This window comes from Macaca fascicularis, chromosome 1, assembly GCF_037993035.2.
Source record: "Macaca fascicularis isolate 582-1 chromosome 1, T2T-MFA8v1.1".
Classification (NCBI taxonomy): Eukaryota; Metazoa; Chordata; class Mammalia; order Primates; family Cercopithecidae; genus Macaca; species Macaca fascicularis.
In genome coordinates this window covers 86,107,959-86,123,580 of record NC_088375.1, presented here as the reverse complement: position 1 = coordinate 86,123,580, position 15,622 = coordinate 86,107,959, and the positions used below count along the sequence as shown (strand labels likewise).

The 15,622-nt window shown below is 54.9% G+C and overlaps 1 protein-coding gene across 1 annotated transcript; it reads right to left on the bottom strand.

Moving 5' to 3' along the window:
- Positions 1-109: 109 nt before the first annotated feature.
- LOC135970324 (obscurin-like) lies at positions 110-6,026 on the bottom strand. The gene is made up of 3 exons (XM_065542990.1): positions 5,995-6,026; positions 1,235-2,240; positions 110-576 (listed from the first exon to the last, which is right to left on the bottom strand). Exons 2-3 carry the CDS (start codon positions 2,220-2,222, stop codon positions 110-112), a joined length of 1,455 nt encoding a protein of 484 aa, XP_065399062.1. The 5' UTR covers positions 2,223-2,240; positions 5,995-6,026.
- Between the last annotated feature and the right edge of the window lie 9,596 nt (positions 6,027-15,622).

Sequence of the window (15,622 nt, the reverse complement as noted above, 5' to 3'; positions counted from 1 at the left end):
CGCCGGCTCAAGTTCCAGCTCGGTCCCGCAAGACCCCTGCCCACTACATCTCCCATTCCCCCTAATCCCCACCCTGTGCCCCGCCCCAGCTTGCTCCTCCGCCCCCACCTTACCTGCCCTTCCCGCCCCAGTCCCGCCCCTGCCTGCCCCGGTCCCAACTCGTACCTCGCAAGCCCAGCCCGTCCGCACCCTGCCCGTCCCCGTGCCCACCCAGCCCGTCCGGCCTGGCTCCTCCCGCCTCCCTCCTCGGTGCTTCCTTGCCCCCGCTACCTCCCCGAAGCTGCCCCCGTGCCCCGCCCCGCCTGCCTTGGACTGAGAGCTCCGCCACCGTGCGGCTGCCCTCCTGCGTTTCGCAGATGTACACCGCGTCGTCGTCGGCCGAGACATTGCGCACGGTTAGGCGGCGCTCGGTGCCCTCCTCCTCGATACCGTACTTGGCGCTCGCGCACAACCGCGTCTCCTCCTTGAACCACGTGGCCTCAGTGGACGGCTGGGGCACCTCGCACAGGAACGTGGCCGACTCCTTCTCCCGCACCTCCAGATCTTGCAGCCGCTTTTTGAAGGGAACCGCGGGTTCTGCCAGGAGAGGAGACTGGTGAGAGGGGCGGGGCCGGAGAGTGCAGGACGAAGGCGGGGTGGGAGGGGGAAAATTGGGGGATTGTGGGTGGGAAAGGAGACTGAAGGATGCAGAGGTGAGGGTGTGGGAAGGAGTAGGGAACAGGAGCAGAGGGGCTGGGTGGCTGGAAAGGGGAGGGTGCAGGGTAGAGGAGTGGGGTGGGGAGAGGAGCTAGAGGGGCTACGGGTTGGGAAGGGCGCAGGGGAGAGTCGGGAAGTTGCGGGGCGGGGAGTAGAAGAGCAGAAGGCGGAGTGGTGGAGGTTGGGGAGGGAGCAGCGCGAGGGAGAGGGCAGGGCTGAGGAGGTGGGATCCCCTGCGGCCCCGCCCCCCTCACGCCTCTCCCCCCCCCCGTCTGTGGGCCAATGGCGGGGTGGGGTGGGGTGGCACGCGGAGGGGGCGGGGCGGGCAGGGGACTGGGTTGGGAAAGCGGGTTGCGGGTCATTAAGGCAGCTCATGGGGGGTCGCCCGCATTTTGCGCACCAGGAACGGACACCTGCAACCCTGGATTCCACGACTGGACAGACGCGGATGGGAAACTACACCCGCAAGGGCGAAAGGACTCAGGTGCAGGGGTTGGGGAGGAACCTGGGCCCGCGCGCCCCGCACCCAGAAGCTCACCGCGCACTACGACCAGCACGGAGCTGTAGGTCTGGCCCACGAGGTTGGACGCCGTGCAGGTGTAGAGGCCGCGGTCCGACTGCTTGCAGAAGAGGATCTTGAGCACGAAGTTCTCCTGCGCGTCCTCGTACACCACGTGGCGCCGGCCCTCGGTCACCAGCTGGCCGTCCTTCTTCCACACCGTCTCGGGCTTGGGCTCGCCGGTCACGTAGCAGCTGAGGCGCGCGTGCTTGCCTTCGGTCACAGTGCAGGTGCGCGTGCCGGTGCTGGGCGGTGAGGCCGGGGCGCCCTCGGCGCGCATGGCCTCGCGCCGCCGCTGCAGGTGCGCCAAGAGCGCGGCAGTGGAGGTCCCGGGAGGGCTGGCAGTGTCCGCGGCGTCTGAGTCCACCACGAGCGCAGCGGCGGCGCTGGCGGCGCCCAGCGGGTTCTCGGCGCGGACCTCATAAGTGCCGCCGTCGCGCGGCCGCGCCGCCCGAATGCGCAGCGCACTCGCCTCACCGAGCTCCTCCACGCGCACGCGGGGGCCGTCGGGCTCACCCAGGCGCCGTCCGTCCTTGGACCAGCTCACTGCCGGCTTCGGGGAGCCACCCACGCGGCAGCGGAAGGTGGCCTCTGAGCCCTCGCGCACGTGGATGGACGTGGGCCGCAGCAGGAAGTGCGGCGCCTGCTCGGCGCAGGCGGCCTCCGCGTCCACCTGCAGGCCCACAGCGGCGAAGGCCTCGCCTATGGCATTGCGCGCGCGACACACGTATTGCCCACTGTCGCCCAGCGCCAGGTCCAGGATAGTGAGGCGGTAGAGGTCGCCGTCCTGGGCCAGACGAAAGCGCGCGCCCGCCGCCACCGGCTGCTGGTCCTTCTCCCAGCTCACCTGTGGCGTGGGATTCCCCACGATCTGGCAGCTGAGGGTGGCGTCCTTGCCCACCGACACCACGAAGGCCTTGGGCCGGGTGAGGAAGCGGGGCGCCCCGCTGAACTGTGACTGATCCATGAGGGTGGCAGCGGGGACCTGCGAGGAGGTGGGGATGCTCTTAGTGGGGATTGGAATGACGCCCGGGTGCACCCCACCGTGCTGCCTGGGGAACCCAGTTCAACACCTCCATACATCCTATTTCCACCCCCCACCCCCGCCTCGCGCCCTGAGGAAGCATCACCGGTTCACATCTGGCCCAGGAGTGCCGACTTGCCCCTTTCTGGGCATTTGGGGTTTGGTACCCTCACCTGCAAACGGCTCTTCTAGCGTCTGAGAACATCTCCTTCCCTCTCCGTACCTACAGAGACCCACTGCCCCAGCTACAGTTACTGGAGCACATGTCCCAAACCTACACCCCCCAGCAACCAGGCAGGGCCCCCTCCCTCGAAGTGCCCGCTATTTTCAGTTCCTCACAGCCTACAAGCTTTGCAGCACCTTCCTGAGGCACGCAGACCTGCCTGGTGCGGGGGGTGTCCTTTCTCCTGCCCCATACACTGCTGCCTCTGGGGCCTAAAACTTCAGCTGGCCTGTGTGTCTCCCACACCAAGAAGGGGAGGCTCGCTGGGCCCCGGCAGCCCTGGGTGCAGGAGGCCCACCATGGGCACTGGTCTCATGCCCATCTCCTCTGCCTATCACACAACAAAGTCACCGGTTCTCCACCCTGGCAGGCTCCCCTCTGAGCCTCTTCTAGGTGAGCTGCATCCTCTGCCCTGGGCAACACCCTTACTCCCTCCTCTTCTTCACCCCCTTCCCATCCCACCCGCCCCCCCCCCCCACCCCCGACCCCTAGGGCAGCTCTCCTTCAGCAGCCCCTCCAGGTTGCACTGAGTGGCCAGTCCCGCCTGCAGCTGCCCTTGCTGCAGAGGGGCCTCACCTCTTCTGCAGGGTCACACACCTCCCTCCTCCCCAGGGGCATGCTCATCCATGAGCCAGAAGGACTGGAAACCACTTAGCTGCTTGTTCCCAGGCCCCTCCACTGAGTCCCAGGGTCGGATTGGGATGCAAGGGCAGCACAGTCAGATATCTGGCTGGGGAGCATAGCTGGGGGACCCGAGTCTGGAGCTGGCAAGGCCAGTAATATCCCCCTGGAAGAGCTGGAGACCTCCAGGCTGAGACCAGCTGGGCTGGGTCAGCTGGGCCCAACTTGGTCACCCCACAGTTCTCAGCCACACTGGCCAGCTGGACATGCTGCAGGGTTGAGGGTGGACACCTGGGTCCTCCGGGGCACCTCAGTACCAAAGGCCCCGGGTGACGCTGTCCTTTCACCACCCCAGGCCAAGCCCAGAGGCCAGCCACCCCAGTACAGATCCCCCCATATAGATGGTGTGGGGTGACACTGCCCTGCCTGCCTGTGCAGCTCTTCTGTAGGAACAGCAGGTGTGAGTGGGCCCCGCTGACACTGGGCTGGCCCGGGGTGCCTTGACTCCCTCCAGCTCTGGCAGACACAACCACCTCATGGTGGAGAGGCCCCTGCCAGGGCACCTTGCCTGCACTCTCCCTCAGGCCAGAGCCACCAGCTTCTGGGCCTGGGCTGCCCACTGTGGGCTGAGCCAGGGTGACTCTCCTGGGCCCTCCTCCTGGTCCTGCGATTCAGGTAGTTAATCCCCCTTAATCCCCTTGGTCAGGCTGAGGCTGGAGCAGGGCTGGACTGCGGGCAGTGGGTACCAGTCTGCTGACTCACTGTGCAGTCAGCACCTCTGCTGCAGCCTAGCCTCCCCACCCACAGCAGGGCTCTGGGGCTGGGGAGGACCTGGGCAGGGGCCCGCCCACAGCAGGGACTGGGGTCCGAGTTTCACCCTTTCCGGGAATTTGCTTCTATGGGCTCCTCCCAGGACTCAAAGGGCTACTTTGACATCAACTCTCCAGGGCCCACGAGCTCTGGGCTGTCCCCAGCACTCTCCAAAGTCATACAGTCAGGCCAGGTTGTGGTGGCAAGCACATGTAATCCCAGCACTGTGGGAAGCAGAGGTGGGAGGATCCCTTGAGCCCAGGAGTTCCAGGCCAGCCTGGGCAAAATGTGAGACCCTATCTCTACAAAAACAATTTTAAAAAAAGTTAACTCAATGTGGTGGCAGGTGCCTGCTGTCTCAGCTACTCAAGAGGCTGAGGCAGGAGGATGGCTTGAGCCCAGGAGGTCAAAGCTGCAGTGAGCTATGATTATGCCACTGCACTCCAGCCTAGGCAAAAGAGCAAGGCCCAGTCTCTTAAAAAAAAAAAAAAATCATATGGGGAACCCACATGTCTGTGGGTTCCCCAAAAACAGAACGGGGTGTTCTCTCCCCCAACCTCTGCCACACCCAGAGCCCCAGCTGGCGCTGCCAGGGTCACAGTGGAACAACAGATGAGGCAGCATGTGTGGGTAACTTCTCTGGGCCTAGAGGACTGGGACAGGTCAGGGAGCTCCCGTTACTGCCCATGCTAAAGGGACAGAGGGGCACAGGCTGACCTTGGCCTGGGAAGAGCGGGTAGACACTGAGGTCCTCATCAGCTGCCAGGGATGGCACCATGGCCCTGGGGCCTGCATTCTGTCACCTGGTGCAGACCCAGGAGGCCGACTGCAGGGTCTGGGGGGCTCGTGGCAGCCCCGTCAGGAGGCGTCCCCGCCAGTCAGCAGGCCTGGGGCCAGAGAAGGGCTCACCAAGCAAGGACACTTGAGGATTCAGGAGCCATCTTCCTCCCTGACAACCCGTATCACAGATGAGGAAACAGGCCGAGCAGGAAGGGGGCCATCACGGTCACCCCTGGGGCTCCCAGGAAATCCATCAGGCACTGAGACATCTGCAGAGGCTGTCTTCTTTCTCTGCCACGTTTTGGGTCTGGGCACCCCACGAGCTTCCCCGGGGGGGCAGACCTCAGCCTCCCAAGAAAGCCTTTTACCCACCATGGACCACACTTGGGCTCCTCAACCCTTCAGAGGCGTCACTCCAACCCCGTGGGACCCCCCCAACCATGTCCCGGGTGACAGGCCCTGTCCACAGCCGCCCACCCCTCAGCAGCCCCTCCACCCTGACTGTTGCAGAACTTTGCCACTCTGGTCCTCCAGGGGCCCCGGGACCATCATCAGGAAGAGTCCAGAGTGGGAGGCAGCTCCCAGGGCGCCACCTCACCGGCCCTCCCCACCCCCACACAAACAGGCAACCTGGGCAGCCTGTGCTCCTGCGCCCTTCCAGCATGAAGTTCCAAGGGCAGTGTCCCAGGGCTGTGCCTCACCTTAGACCCCACTGGAGGCTTCAAGCGCTCCAGGGAAATTCTTTCCTGGAGTCAGGTGTCAGCGCCCCTCTGGCTGTCCCCTCTGCTGAGCCAACAGGCCCAAAATAGCCCCAGCTGTCAGCGGGCATCTATCTCAGCAGTGCTGGGGGCAGGGCCAGCCGGACCCCCAGGCCGCTCTCTGAGCGAGGGTCAACTCTGGGGTAGAGGGAACGGTGGGTGTAGGGCACTGCCCCAGCTACCCCACAGCCCCAGGCCAGCTTAGTGGCTCCATCCCTATGTGAAGGGCCTGGGGCTGAGAGGGAGCAGCTCTGGGGCTGAGAGGGAGCAGAGGCTGGAACCCCAGCCCGGCCACAGGGAGCCGCACTGTGGCCAGACCCCAAAGGCTTCCCCACTCCCCAGACGTGATCTTTAGTGGAGCCACCCTCCAGGGCACAGAACTGCCCCCACCCTGCCCGGCTCTGTCTCCTCACCTTTCCCTGTGGGGGCTCTGGGCAGCACACAGGCCGGGGGTGCTGGCTGGGAGGCAGGGGCTGCCGGGTCTCACCTCCCTCCGAGGGCCCAGGACCAGCAGGCTACCTACCAGCAGCCCACACTCCAGCCGCTCCTCAAACTGGACGGGGACAAAAGGACAGGCAGACACTGTCAGTTGGAGAAGGCTGGGCCCGCCCCCACCCCACCCCCTGTGCGGGCCAGGCTGGCCCAGCCCAGCTCCAAAATAACCCGGGTGTCACCATCCCGGATTCAGTTTCACCCTCGGCCCTGTGGGAGGCAAAGGGCAGATGCTCGGGGCCACAGCCAGGGAGGGGGGACAAACGCCTGTGTCCTCAGCAATGATGGAGGCCAGGGGTCACAGCCAGGGATGCGGGACCCCGTGTCCTCAGCAGTGATGCCAGCCGGGGGGCAACAGCCAGGGACGGGGAACACACCCGTGTCCTCAGCAGCGATGGAGGCCGGGGGCCACGGCCAGGGACGGGGAACACCTGTGTCCTCAGCGGTGATGTGGGACAGAAGCCACAGCCAGGGACGGGGGGACCCTGTGTCCTCAGCAGGGATGGAGGCCAGGGTTGCCTGTGTCATCAGCAGTGATGCAGGCCGGGGGCCACAGCCAGGGACAGGGGTACCCTTGTCCTTAGCAGTGATGCAGGCTGGGGACCACAGCCAGGGATGGGGGGACCCTGTGTCCTCAGCAGTGATGCTGGCCAGGGGCTGTAGCTGGCCTGCTCCCCTCACCTCAAACCAGCATCCTGGAGTGTGGGCCAGGAAGGAGCCTGGGGGACCCAGGAAGGCTCTGAGGGAGACAAGGGACCATCCCAAGGGGAGTCCAGGATGGATCTTGAGGCAGCCCCAGTACTGCCCCCAGAGGGGACGCAGAACCACCCCCTAGAAGGACCCAGCACCCACCTGAGGGCCGGCAGTTGAGGGATGGGGGCAGGAGCCTGGTGCACCCTGCTTGGCCAGGCCCAGGCCTGTGGCAAGCCGCTGCCCACCAGGGGCCCTCCTGGAGGCCTCAGCTGGGTCTCAGAGTCATCCTTACGTGGGAGCAGCGGGGTGTCCTGTGAGAACTCAGCCTGCCCCGGGGGAGGGACCAGCCCTGGAGAGAGATGCTGATGGCACCCCGCTTCATACCCAAGAGGGCTGACCCCGTCCCCACGGCCCTGGCCAGGAAGAAGTGTGGACCGGGCACTAGGCAGGCCCCACCAGGGGAGGAGCAGCCAGAGAGGGTCACCCAGTGGGAGCCCTGTGCCAGGGTGGGCCCAGGTCCAGAGGAGGAGCCGAGGCTCTACCCACAGGGGCCTCCATGGAGGGAGGAGGGAGCCTGCACCCTGCACCTGGGGGCACCTATCCTGAGGTGTGCTGCCAACAGAGTCCCAGCTGCCAGCACCAGGGAGCCAAAGAAGGGGCCGGCCGGCCAGGGCCTGGAGCTGGGCCTAGGAGGACAGCTCAGGCTGTGGCAGGAGGGAGGGTGGGGAAGACGGGGGTGCTCAGAATCTGCTCTGTGCCTCCAGGCTTCGCCCCATCCCTGATCCAGTGCCAGGCCTCTATGTCCTCACAGGGTACCCCAGGCTCTTCCAGGCAATGGCCAACATCTCTCATGTGTCCTCAATCGGAAAGAGGGCAAGGGTCTCTGGAGTAATGGTCATGCCATTATGCAGCCTTATCTCATGACTGATCACCTCCAAAAGCTCATGTTCTAATCCTGTCACCTTGGGGGTGAGCATTTCAACGTGTGAATCTTCAGGACACACATTCAGACCACAGCACCAGGAAGAAAAGAAAGGCTGGAAGGAGAGCCCACTCTCCCACCAGGAGCTTGGCCCTGAGCTGCCTCAGCCATGCAGAAGTGTGTGTGCATCATGTATGCTCCAATACATGCCCCACTCCCTCCTGGACAGGGCAGTGGAGGGTGCAGAGAAGATGGCTGTGCGTGCCAGCCCCCTGCAGGTCCTCCTGGACCTGGGAGAAGCGATGCCCCCACAGCCTCCAGGAGCGACCTGCCCTCCTGACACTCTTCACTGCTGCCTGCTCCGCTGCATCTCCAAACACCACTGCTAGCCATCAGGCTGGATTTTCTGCCTCCTTCACAGGACCCCTGTTATTCCTTATTTCCCTGCAATGTTTTTGTTGAAGACAGTGGAATATTTGCACAACAGAGCTTCTGGAGGCACTGTGCCCAGGGTGTCCTTCATACCATGGAAGGCCACGGGACGCAATGGCTGGCCATGGACCTTGCCTATTCCTGGCTGGAATCCACTGCAAAGAGAACTTTCATGGAGCTGCTGTCTGTTCAAAGGGGTACAGGTAGAGAAGGAGCAGACACAATTTCCTGAGGAAAGCAAATGTCACGTGTCCCTTGAGTTGCCAGCTTCCACAGAGATGTCCCGTGATGAGCCCTCCTCCCAGGGGCTTTCACAGCTGGGTGGGCTGGCATCCTGGGTGCAGTTTAACTGAAGGGGGTGTTCTCATAGCCACCTCCCAAGGCCTGAGGGATGGTGGGCCTGGAGGCCTCAGACCTGCGCCTGAGGCCTAGGTGATGGGGTGGCTGGGCCCCGGGTGCCCACGAATTATAGGCAAAAAAACCTCTACGTCAGTCCCACAGGGTTTCCTGAACATTTTATGATCCCCAAGTCATATCTGAACATGTCAAGAATCTCTGGTGTCTTGGCTTGGGTGTAAAGATGAAGTTCTTTCCTCCTCTGTATTCTAGGAGGAAAGAGGGTTTTCATTCCCTTCTGAATGTTAGGAGGGAAGGCATTTTCCATCCTTAACCAGCTTGTAGATGACACACATTCAGCAAATGCACACTCCCAGCAGCACCGAGAGCACACACAGGTGTGCCACATTTTTGTGTTCATAAGGCCTTTTCATGTCAGCATCTTATTAGATATTCCCAAACAAGGGTGTTTTTTCATGTTATAGAAGAGGGGCCTGAGGCTCACAGGGTGAAAACAATTTGCTTAAGCCTACACAGCGGCTGTGCTGGCAACATTTCTCCTGTTATAAATGAGAAGCAGCCTTTATGGTCACAGAGATGTGACTGCTAAGCGCATTGTCCCACCCTGAAGGAGATCCTTCCTCAACAAGAAGACATTAGTGCAAAGACTGATGAAGTCTGTAGTTTCGGTTTTTTGGGGTTTTTTTAAGCATAAGGGGTTAAATAATCTTGTGAGGATGCAAATGCCAAGTTTGAAAAAAGCTGCCCAGATGGAAATCTGCTTGCATTTGTGCAAGCAGATAGGTGAGGGGTTTTTATTGTACTGCCATGTCCCCTACCTGCCCCAGCTTTATTGAGTTATAATTGACAAGCAAAAATTGTTTATGTTTAAAGTGTACAATGTGATGTGGCTTTTTTTTTTTTTTTTTTTTGAGACAGAGTCTTCTTTATCACCCAGGCTGGAGTGAAGTGGCGTGATCACAGCTCACTGCAGTTTTAACTGCACAGGCTCGTGATCCTCTTTCCTCAGCCTCCTGAGTAGCTAGAACCACAGGTGTCAGCCACCATGCCTGGTTAATTTTTTAATCTTTTTTTTTTTTTTTTGAGATGGAGTCTCGCTCTATCACCCAGGCTGGAGTGCAGTGGCCGGATCTCAGCTCACTGAAAGCTCTGCCTCCCAGGTTCACGCCATTCTCCTGCCTCAGCCTCCCGAGTAGCTGGGACTACAGGCGCCCACCACCTCGCCCGGCTAGTTTTTTGTATTTTTTTTAGTAGAGACGGGGTTTCACCGTGTTAGCCAGGATAGTCCCGATCTCCTGACCTCGTGATCCGCCCGTCTCGGCCTCCCAAAGTGCTGGGATTACAGGCTTGAGCTACCGCGCCCAGCCTATTTTTTTTTTTTTTTTTTAAGAGACAGGGTCTCCCTGTTTCCCAGGCTGGTCTTGAACTCCCGGACTCAAGCAATCATTCCCACCTTGGCCTCCCAAAGTGATGGTATTACAGGCATGAGTTACTGTGCCTGGCCAGAAATGAATTATAATTAAAGACTTCTGTACATTTTAATGGAAATACCTCCTTTCATTGCAGCTGGGTTGCTTACAAATACACTACTTCAAAGTAAACTTTCTCTAGTAACATATCAGGAGTAAAGTAAAATCTGTTTGGAGCAAGTAAATCTGACTGTTACCCCAGTAAGTTATTGCTTTAATTTTACTGACTTGTTATTGATATATAATTGTACATATTTACAGGGCACACATGATGTCCTGACGCCTGCACACAATGTGTAATGATCAAGTTAGGGTTTATGACACCATTCCCTCAAACACTGATCATTTCTTCACACTCCAAATCTTCTCTTTTAGCTATTTTGAAGCATACACGAGAAGCTGGTTCCTGGACCCCCGCATATACCAAAATCTGTGCATACTCAAGTCCTACTGTTGGCCCTGTGGAACCCAAATATAGGACAAGCTGGCCCTCCCTATACACACAGGTTTGACATCCAGAGAACACTGTTGGTTCCCTTCCCATTTGGTTCCAGAAAATCTGCGTATAAGTGGACCCAGTGGTTCAAACCCATGTTGTTCAAGGGCCAACTATATATGATGAATTATTGTTACCTACAGTCACCCTACCATGCTACTTAACACTAGAACTGATTCATTTTCTCTGACTGTGTGTCTCTACCCATTAACCAGCCTCTCTTCATCTCCCTTCCCGCTTCCCTCCCCAGTCTCTGGTAACCATCATTCAACTCTCCACCTCCATGAAATCAACATGAGTGAGAACTGGTGAAACCCAAACATAGTCTTGAGTTTAGATTTTTTTTTTTTTTTTTTTTTTACTGTAAGAGGCTAAACATTGAGAAGGACACAAAAAAAGTCTGGATACAACTGCCCATATGAGAATCTTGCACTTGCACAAGTAGAAAGGAGAGTTAGTTTTTATACCATTGCATCCCCAATCCCAGCTTTATTGATCCATAACAAATAAAAATTGTACATATTTAAAGTGTACAATGTGATGTTTTGATATATGTCTACACAGTGCAAATTAGCTCCCACAAAGGAATGACAACATGCGATATTTGCCTTTCTGTGCCTGGCTGATTTCACTTAACATAATGGCCTCCAGTTCCATCCACGTTGCTGCTAATGACAGGATCTCGTTCTTTTGATGGTGGAATAATACTCCATTGTGTATATATACCATGTTTTCTTGGACATTCAAGTTGATTCCATATCTTGGCTATCATGAATAGCTACAGTGAACATGTACCCTAGTAACATATTGGATAGACACCACACACTTAGGTAGCATAAAACAAAGGAAAGTTATTGCTGTTTTGAAAAACACCTAATTTACAAAGTTATTCATGTGTATTAAATTACACCATAAAAATAACAGGGCCTTTGTCTTTCTGGGATTTTTCTCCTGGGCCTACCTCAGCACCTTCCTCTTTAGATCACATGTTAGGAAAATGCTATTATGGAGGAAAAGATCTCTTATTTCAATTATCTTGTTCTCCTAATTTGAAATAGGTTTGTCCATTTTGTTTCTATTTCAAGACCAAGGGATAGAAGCTCTTGGTTTTTCTGTTTGTGCTGCTAAATATATATATATTCATTCTATGGTGACAAAATATAATTTTTAAATCATCTATTACAAAATTAGGCAGTCACACCAAGAATGGGAAATAAAATGGAAAATGCTACCTTTTTAGATAAGGTAAATTATAGAGAGAAAAATGACAATTACTAAATACGATCATTTATTTCACTTTTACATTGTAGAAGGTTTATTAAAATAAAGAGCTGGTGCACAGCCGCTGTGTAAAACAGTATGATGGTTCCTAAAAAACTAAACATAGAATCCCTATGTGACCCAGCAATTCTATCTATCAGTATGCACCCAAAAGAATTGAAAGCAGGGTCTCAAAAAGATATTTGTACACCCACTTTATTTTTAATTTAAAAATATTTTTTAGGCCGGGCGCGGTGGCTCAAGCCTGTAATCCCAGCACTTTGGGAGGCCGAGACGGGCGGATCACGAGGTCAGGAGATCGAGACCATCCTGGCTAACACGGTGAAACCCCGTCTCTACTAAAAAATACAAAAAACTAGCCGGGCGAGGTGGCGGGCGCCTGTAGTCCCAGCTACTCGGGAGGCTGAGGCAGGAGAATGGTCTAAACCCGGGAAGCGGAGCTTGCAGTGAGCTGAGATCCAGCCACTGTACCCCAGCCTGGGCGACAGAGCAAGACTCTGTCTCAAAAAATATATATATATATATATTTTTTTTTTTTTAATAGAGATGGGGTCTCACTATGTTGCCCAGGCTAGTCTTGACCTCCTGGGCTCAAGTGATCCTCCTGCTGCCACCTCCCAAAGTGCTGAGGTAACAGATGTGAGCCACCGCAGCCGGCCCACCCATATTTATTGCAGCACTATTCCCAACAGCCAAGAGCTGGAAGCAACCCAAGTGTACATCAACAGATGAGTGGATGAACAAAAGGTGGTGGATACACACAAAGGACGGCTATTCAGTTTATTTTATCTATCTATCTATCTATCTATCTATCTATCTATCTATCTATCTATCTATCTTGTTGCCCAGGCTGAAGTGCAATGGTGCGATCTCAGCTCACTGCAACCTCTGCCTCCCGGGTTCAAGCGATTCTCCTGCCTCAGCCTCCCAAGTAGTTGGGATTATAGGCATGCGCCACCACACCCAGCTAATTTTGTATTTTTAGTAGAGATAGGGTTTCACCATGTTGGTCAGGCTGGTCTCGAACTCCCGACCTCAGGTCATCCACCCGCCTCAGCCTCCCAAAGTGCTGGGATTACAGGTGGGAGCCACTGCACTGGGCCTTCAGTTTATTTTTAATTCAGCTTTTAAAAGCAGGACATTTGTAACATCTACAATAGAGATAGTTCTTGAGGACATTATGCTGAGTGAATAAGCCAGGCACAGAAAGACAAAGACTGATTGCACTCCTGTGAGGTCCCCAGAGGATTCATGCCCACGGAGACAGAGGGTAAAATGGGGGTTCCAGGGCTTGGGTGGGGGTATGGGGATTGGTGCGTCATGGGGACAGATTGTCAGCTTTGGAACATGAAGAAGCTCTGGAGATGGGTGATGGTGATGGTTGCACAACCACATAAATGCACTTAATGCCACTGAACTGGACACTTAAAATGGTCAAAATGGTAAATGTTGTGTTCTCTGTATTTTAACACAATAAGAATAATGGGGGAAAAGTGAAGAGCTAGCCACTGAGACAACCAATCACAAAACGGCAAGGGTTCAGCATGCCAGAACTCCATGCCCACCGATCACAAGGCTGGGACCCGTTCCTCTGAAGCACGGGGGTAGCTCTGGCTGAGCTTTAGAAGGAAAATCATGTTGTCTTTGCAAAGGCGAGCCTGTGGTCAGAACCCTGCAGAGTTTGCATCATGAATGAAAAGAGCAGATCTGGGGAGAGACCCAAGTGCGGGAGTGCTGGGAAACCCATCCCCTAGGACGGGACTCTGTAAGGAAGTGGCTTTCTGCTGCAGGAGTGCATTTCTTCACAATGCCACTGTATGTTGCCTCAGCAGACAGGGTCGGTAATTACCCTGGCTTTGAAGTATTTATGCCTCTTTTAATCTCCCTGAAGGTTTCTGAATGTGTTTTGTTTTGTTTTGTTTTGTTTTTGAGACGGAGTCTCGCTTTGTCACCCAGGCTGGAGTGCAGTGGTGAAATCTAGGATCACTGCAACCTTCACCTCCCAGGTTCAAGTGATTCTTCTGCCTCAGCCTCCCAAGTATCTGGGACTACAGGTGTGTGCTACCACACATGGCTAATTTTTGTATTTTTAGTAGAGACGGGGTTTCACCATATTGGCCAGGGTGGTCTCAAACTCCTGACCTCATGATCCGCCTGCCTCAGCCTCCCAAAGTGCTGGGATTACAGGCGTGAGCCACCACACCCGGCCCTGAATGTGGTCTTAAAGGCCATATCTCTAGCATGTCACACATGCATAGGAAGAGTCTGTGCCTCATTTTTAAATCCTACCTGTGCCAGAGAAGGCCAAGTCTGAGAGGCCTGTCAGCTTCACTCCTAAGATGGTGTGAGAGCCTCATGAGCAGAGGGCCCGGCCTTTAGTGACATCCAGCCCTATCCCTTTTGTGGGGAAGTCAGCCATGCCTGGCTCCCGCTCAAACAGGTACGTGTGTGTCTTTAGAAAAATAGTTGCAGAATCTTACTGGAAACCGACTCTGCATACCAGAGCTCCCAGTCACAGAGCTCCCAGTCAGATACTCCACATCTGGGTTACTGGAACAGTTCAGGGTCTGTGGAATTAAAGGACATGTATATCTGGTCTTTGATGCAAACCACGAAGACCACAGGCTGCCACTGCCCAGAAAACTGACTCCAAGATTTGCCAAAGGGGAAAAGAAGTTCATAAGAACAGAAAGTTCTAAAGCACTCCCCATAGGAACTGACTATTTGAAACAGCACATGGGAAAAGAAGTTCAACCCTAAGGGTGCTCTTGAAAACAACTGTTCCTCTTACCTAAGACCAACAAGCTCAATCTCAGGCCAGCTAGTTCACCAGAGGAACTTCAACAGGACACAGCTAAGAAGAATGTCCTGGGTCAGAACAAACCTCAAAGACCAGGTCAAAATGACCCCCGTGCCTGGTTTATTTGCTCAACATAATAACCTCCAGTTTCATCCGTGTTACTGCAAATGACATGATTTCATTCTTTTTGATGGCTAAATTACATTCCGTTGTGTATATATGCCACATTTTCTTTATCCATTCAGGCACTGGTAAACACTTAGGTTGGTTCCACATCTTGGCTATTATGAATACTGCTGCAATAAATATGGGGGTGCAGGAAGCCCTTTGATATACTAACTTCCTTTCCTTTGGATAAATACCCAGTTATGTATCAATACAAATAAATTAAAAAGAAAAACAAAACAAAAATGACCCCCTGACCAAAAGACAATGGAGGAATTTATGTTCCCAGGGCATTACTCAAAACAGTAGATTAATCAGCCAATATTAACAGCTGTGGGTGGCATTAAATAAGACAGTTTAACAGAGGGACTAGGGAAAGAGACAGTCAAAGAGAGCTCTCCTGGCTGGGAAGAGTGGCTCATGCCTGTAATTCCAACAGTTTGGAGGCTGAGCTGGGAAGACTGCTTGAAGCCAGGAGTTCAAGACCAGCCTGGGCAACATCAAGAGACCCCATCTCTATAAAAAAAATTTTTTTTAAGGACCAGTTGGGCATGGTAGCTCACACCTGTAATCCCAGCTACCTAGGAGGTTGAGGTAGGAGGATCATTTGAGCCTGGGAGGTGGGGGCTACACTGAGCCATGATCACACCACTGTACTCCAGCCTGGCCAGCAGAGTGAGACCCAGTCTAATGAGAGAGAGAGAGAGAGAGAGAGATCCTAAAATCACTGTCATCCCAGGGTGACTTTGTGCATGCTAAAGATCACACCTTCTGAGGAGTGTCACACTGCAGGGTAAATAGCCAAGTCACTAAACAAATACATAAGCAAACAATTGAAAAAGAAATCCAAGAGAGGGAGGAATTGAATCAGAATCCAGAGTTGATACAATATATTGCCTAAAATATCCAGTTTTCAACAAAAAATGAAAATTACAAGGCATGTAAAGAACAGGAAAGTATGACCTATAATGGAGGGAAAGGGAGAACAGACAACATAAACTGTGAGAGGATCCAGATGTTGGACTTTGCAAAGATTTCAAAGCA

Coding starts and splice junctions, on each gene's coding strand:
- LOC135970324 (XM_065542990.1), bottom strand. CDS start 2,222: ATGGATCAGTCACAGTTCAGCGGGGCGCCCCGCTTCCTCACCCGGCCC. Junction 577..1,234: donor CGTGCTGGTCGTAGTGCGCG/GTGAGCTTCTGG, acceptor CTCTCCTGGCAG/AACCCGCGGTTCCCTTCAAA.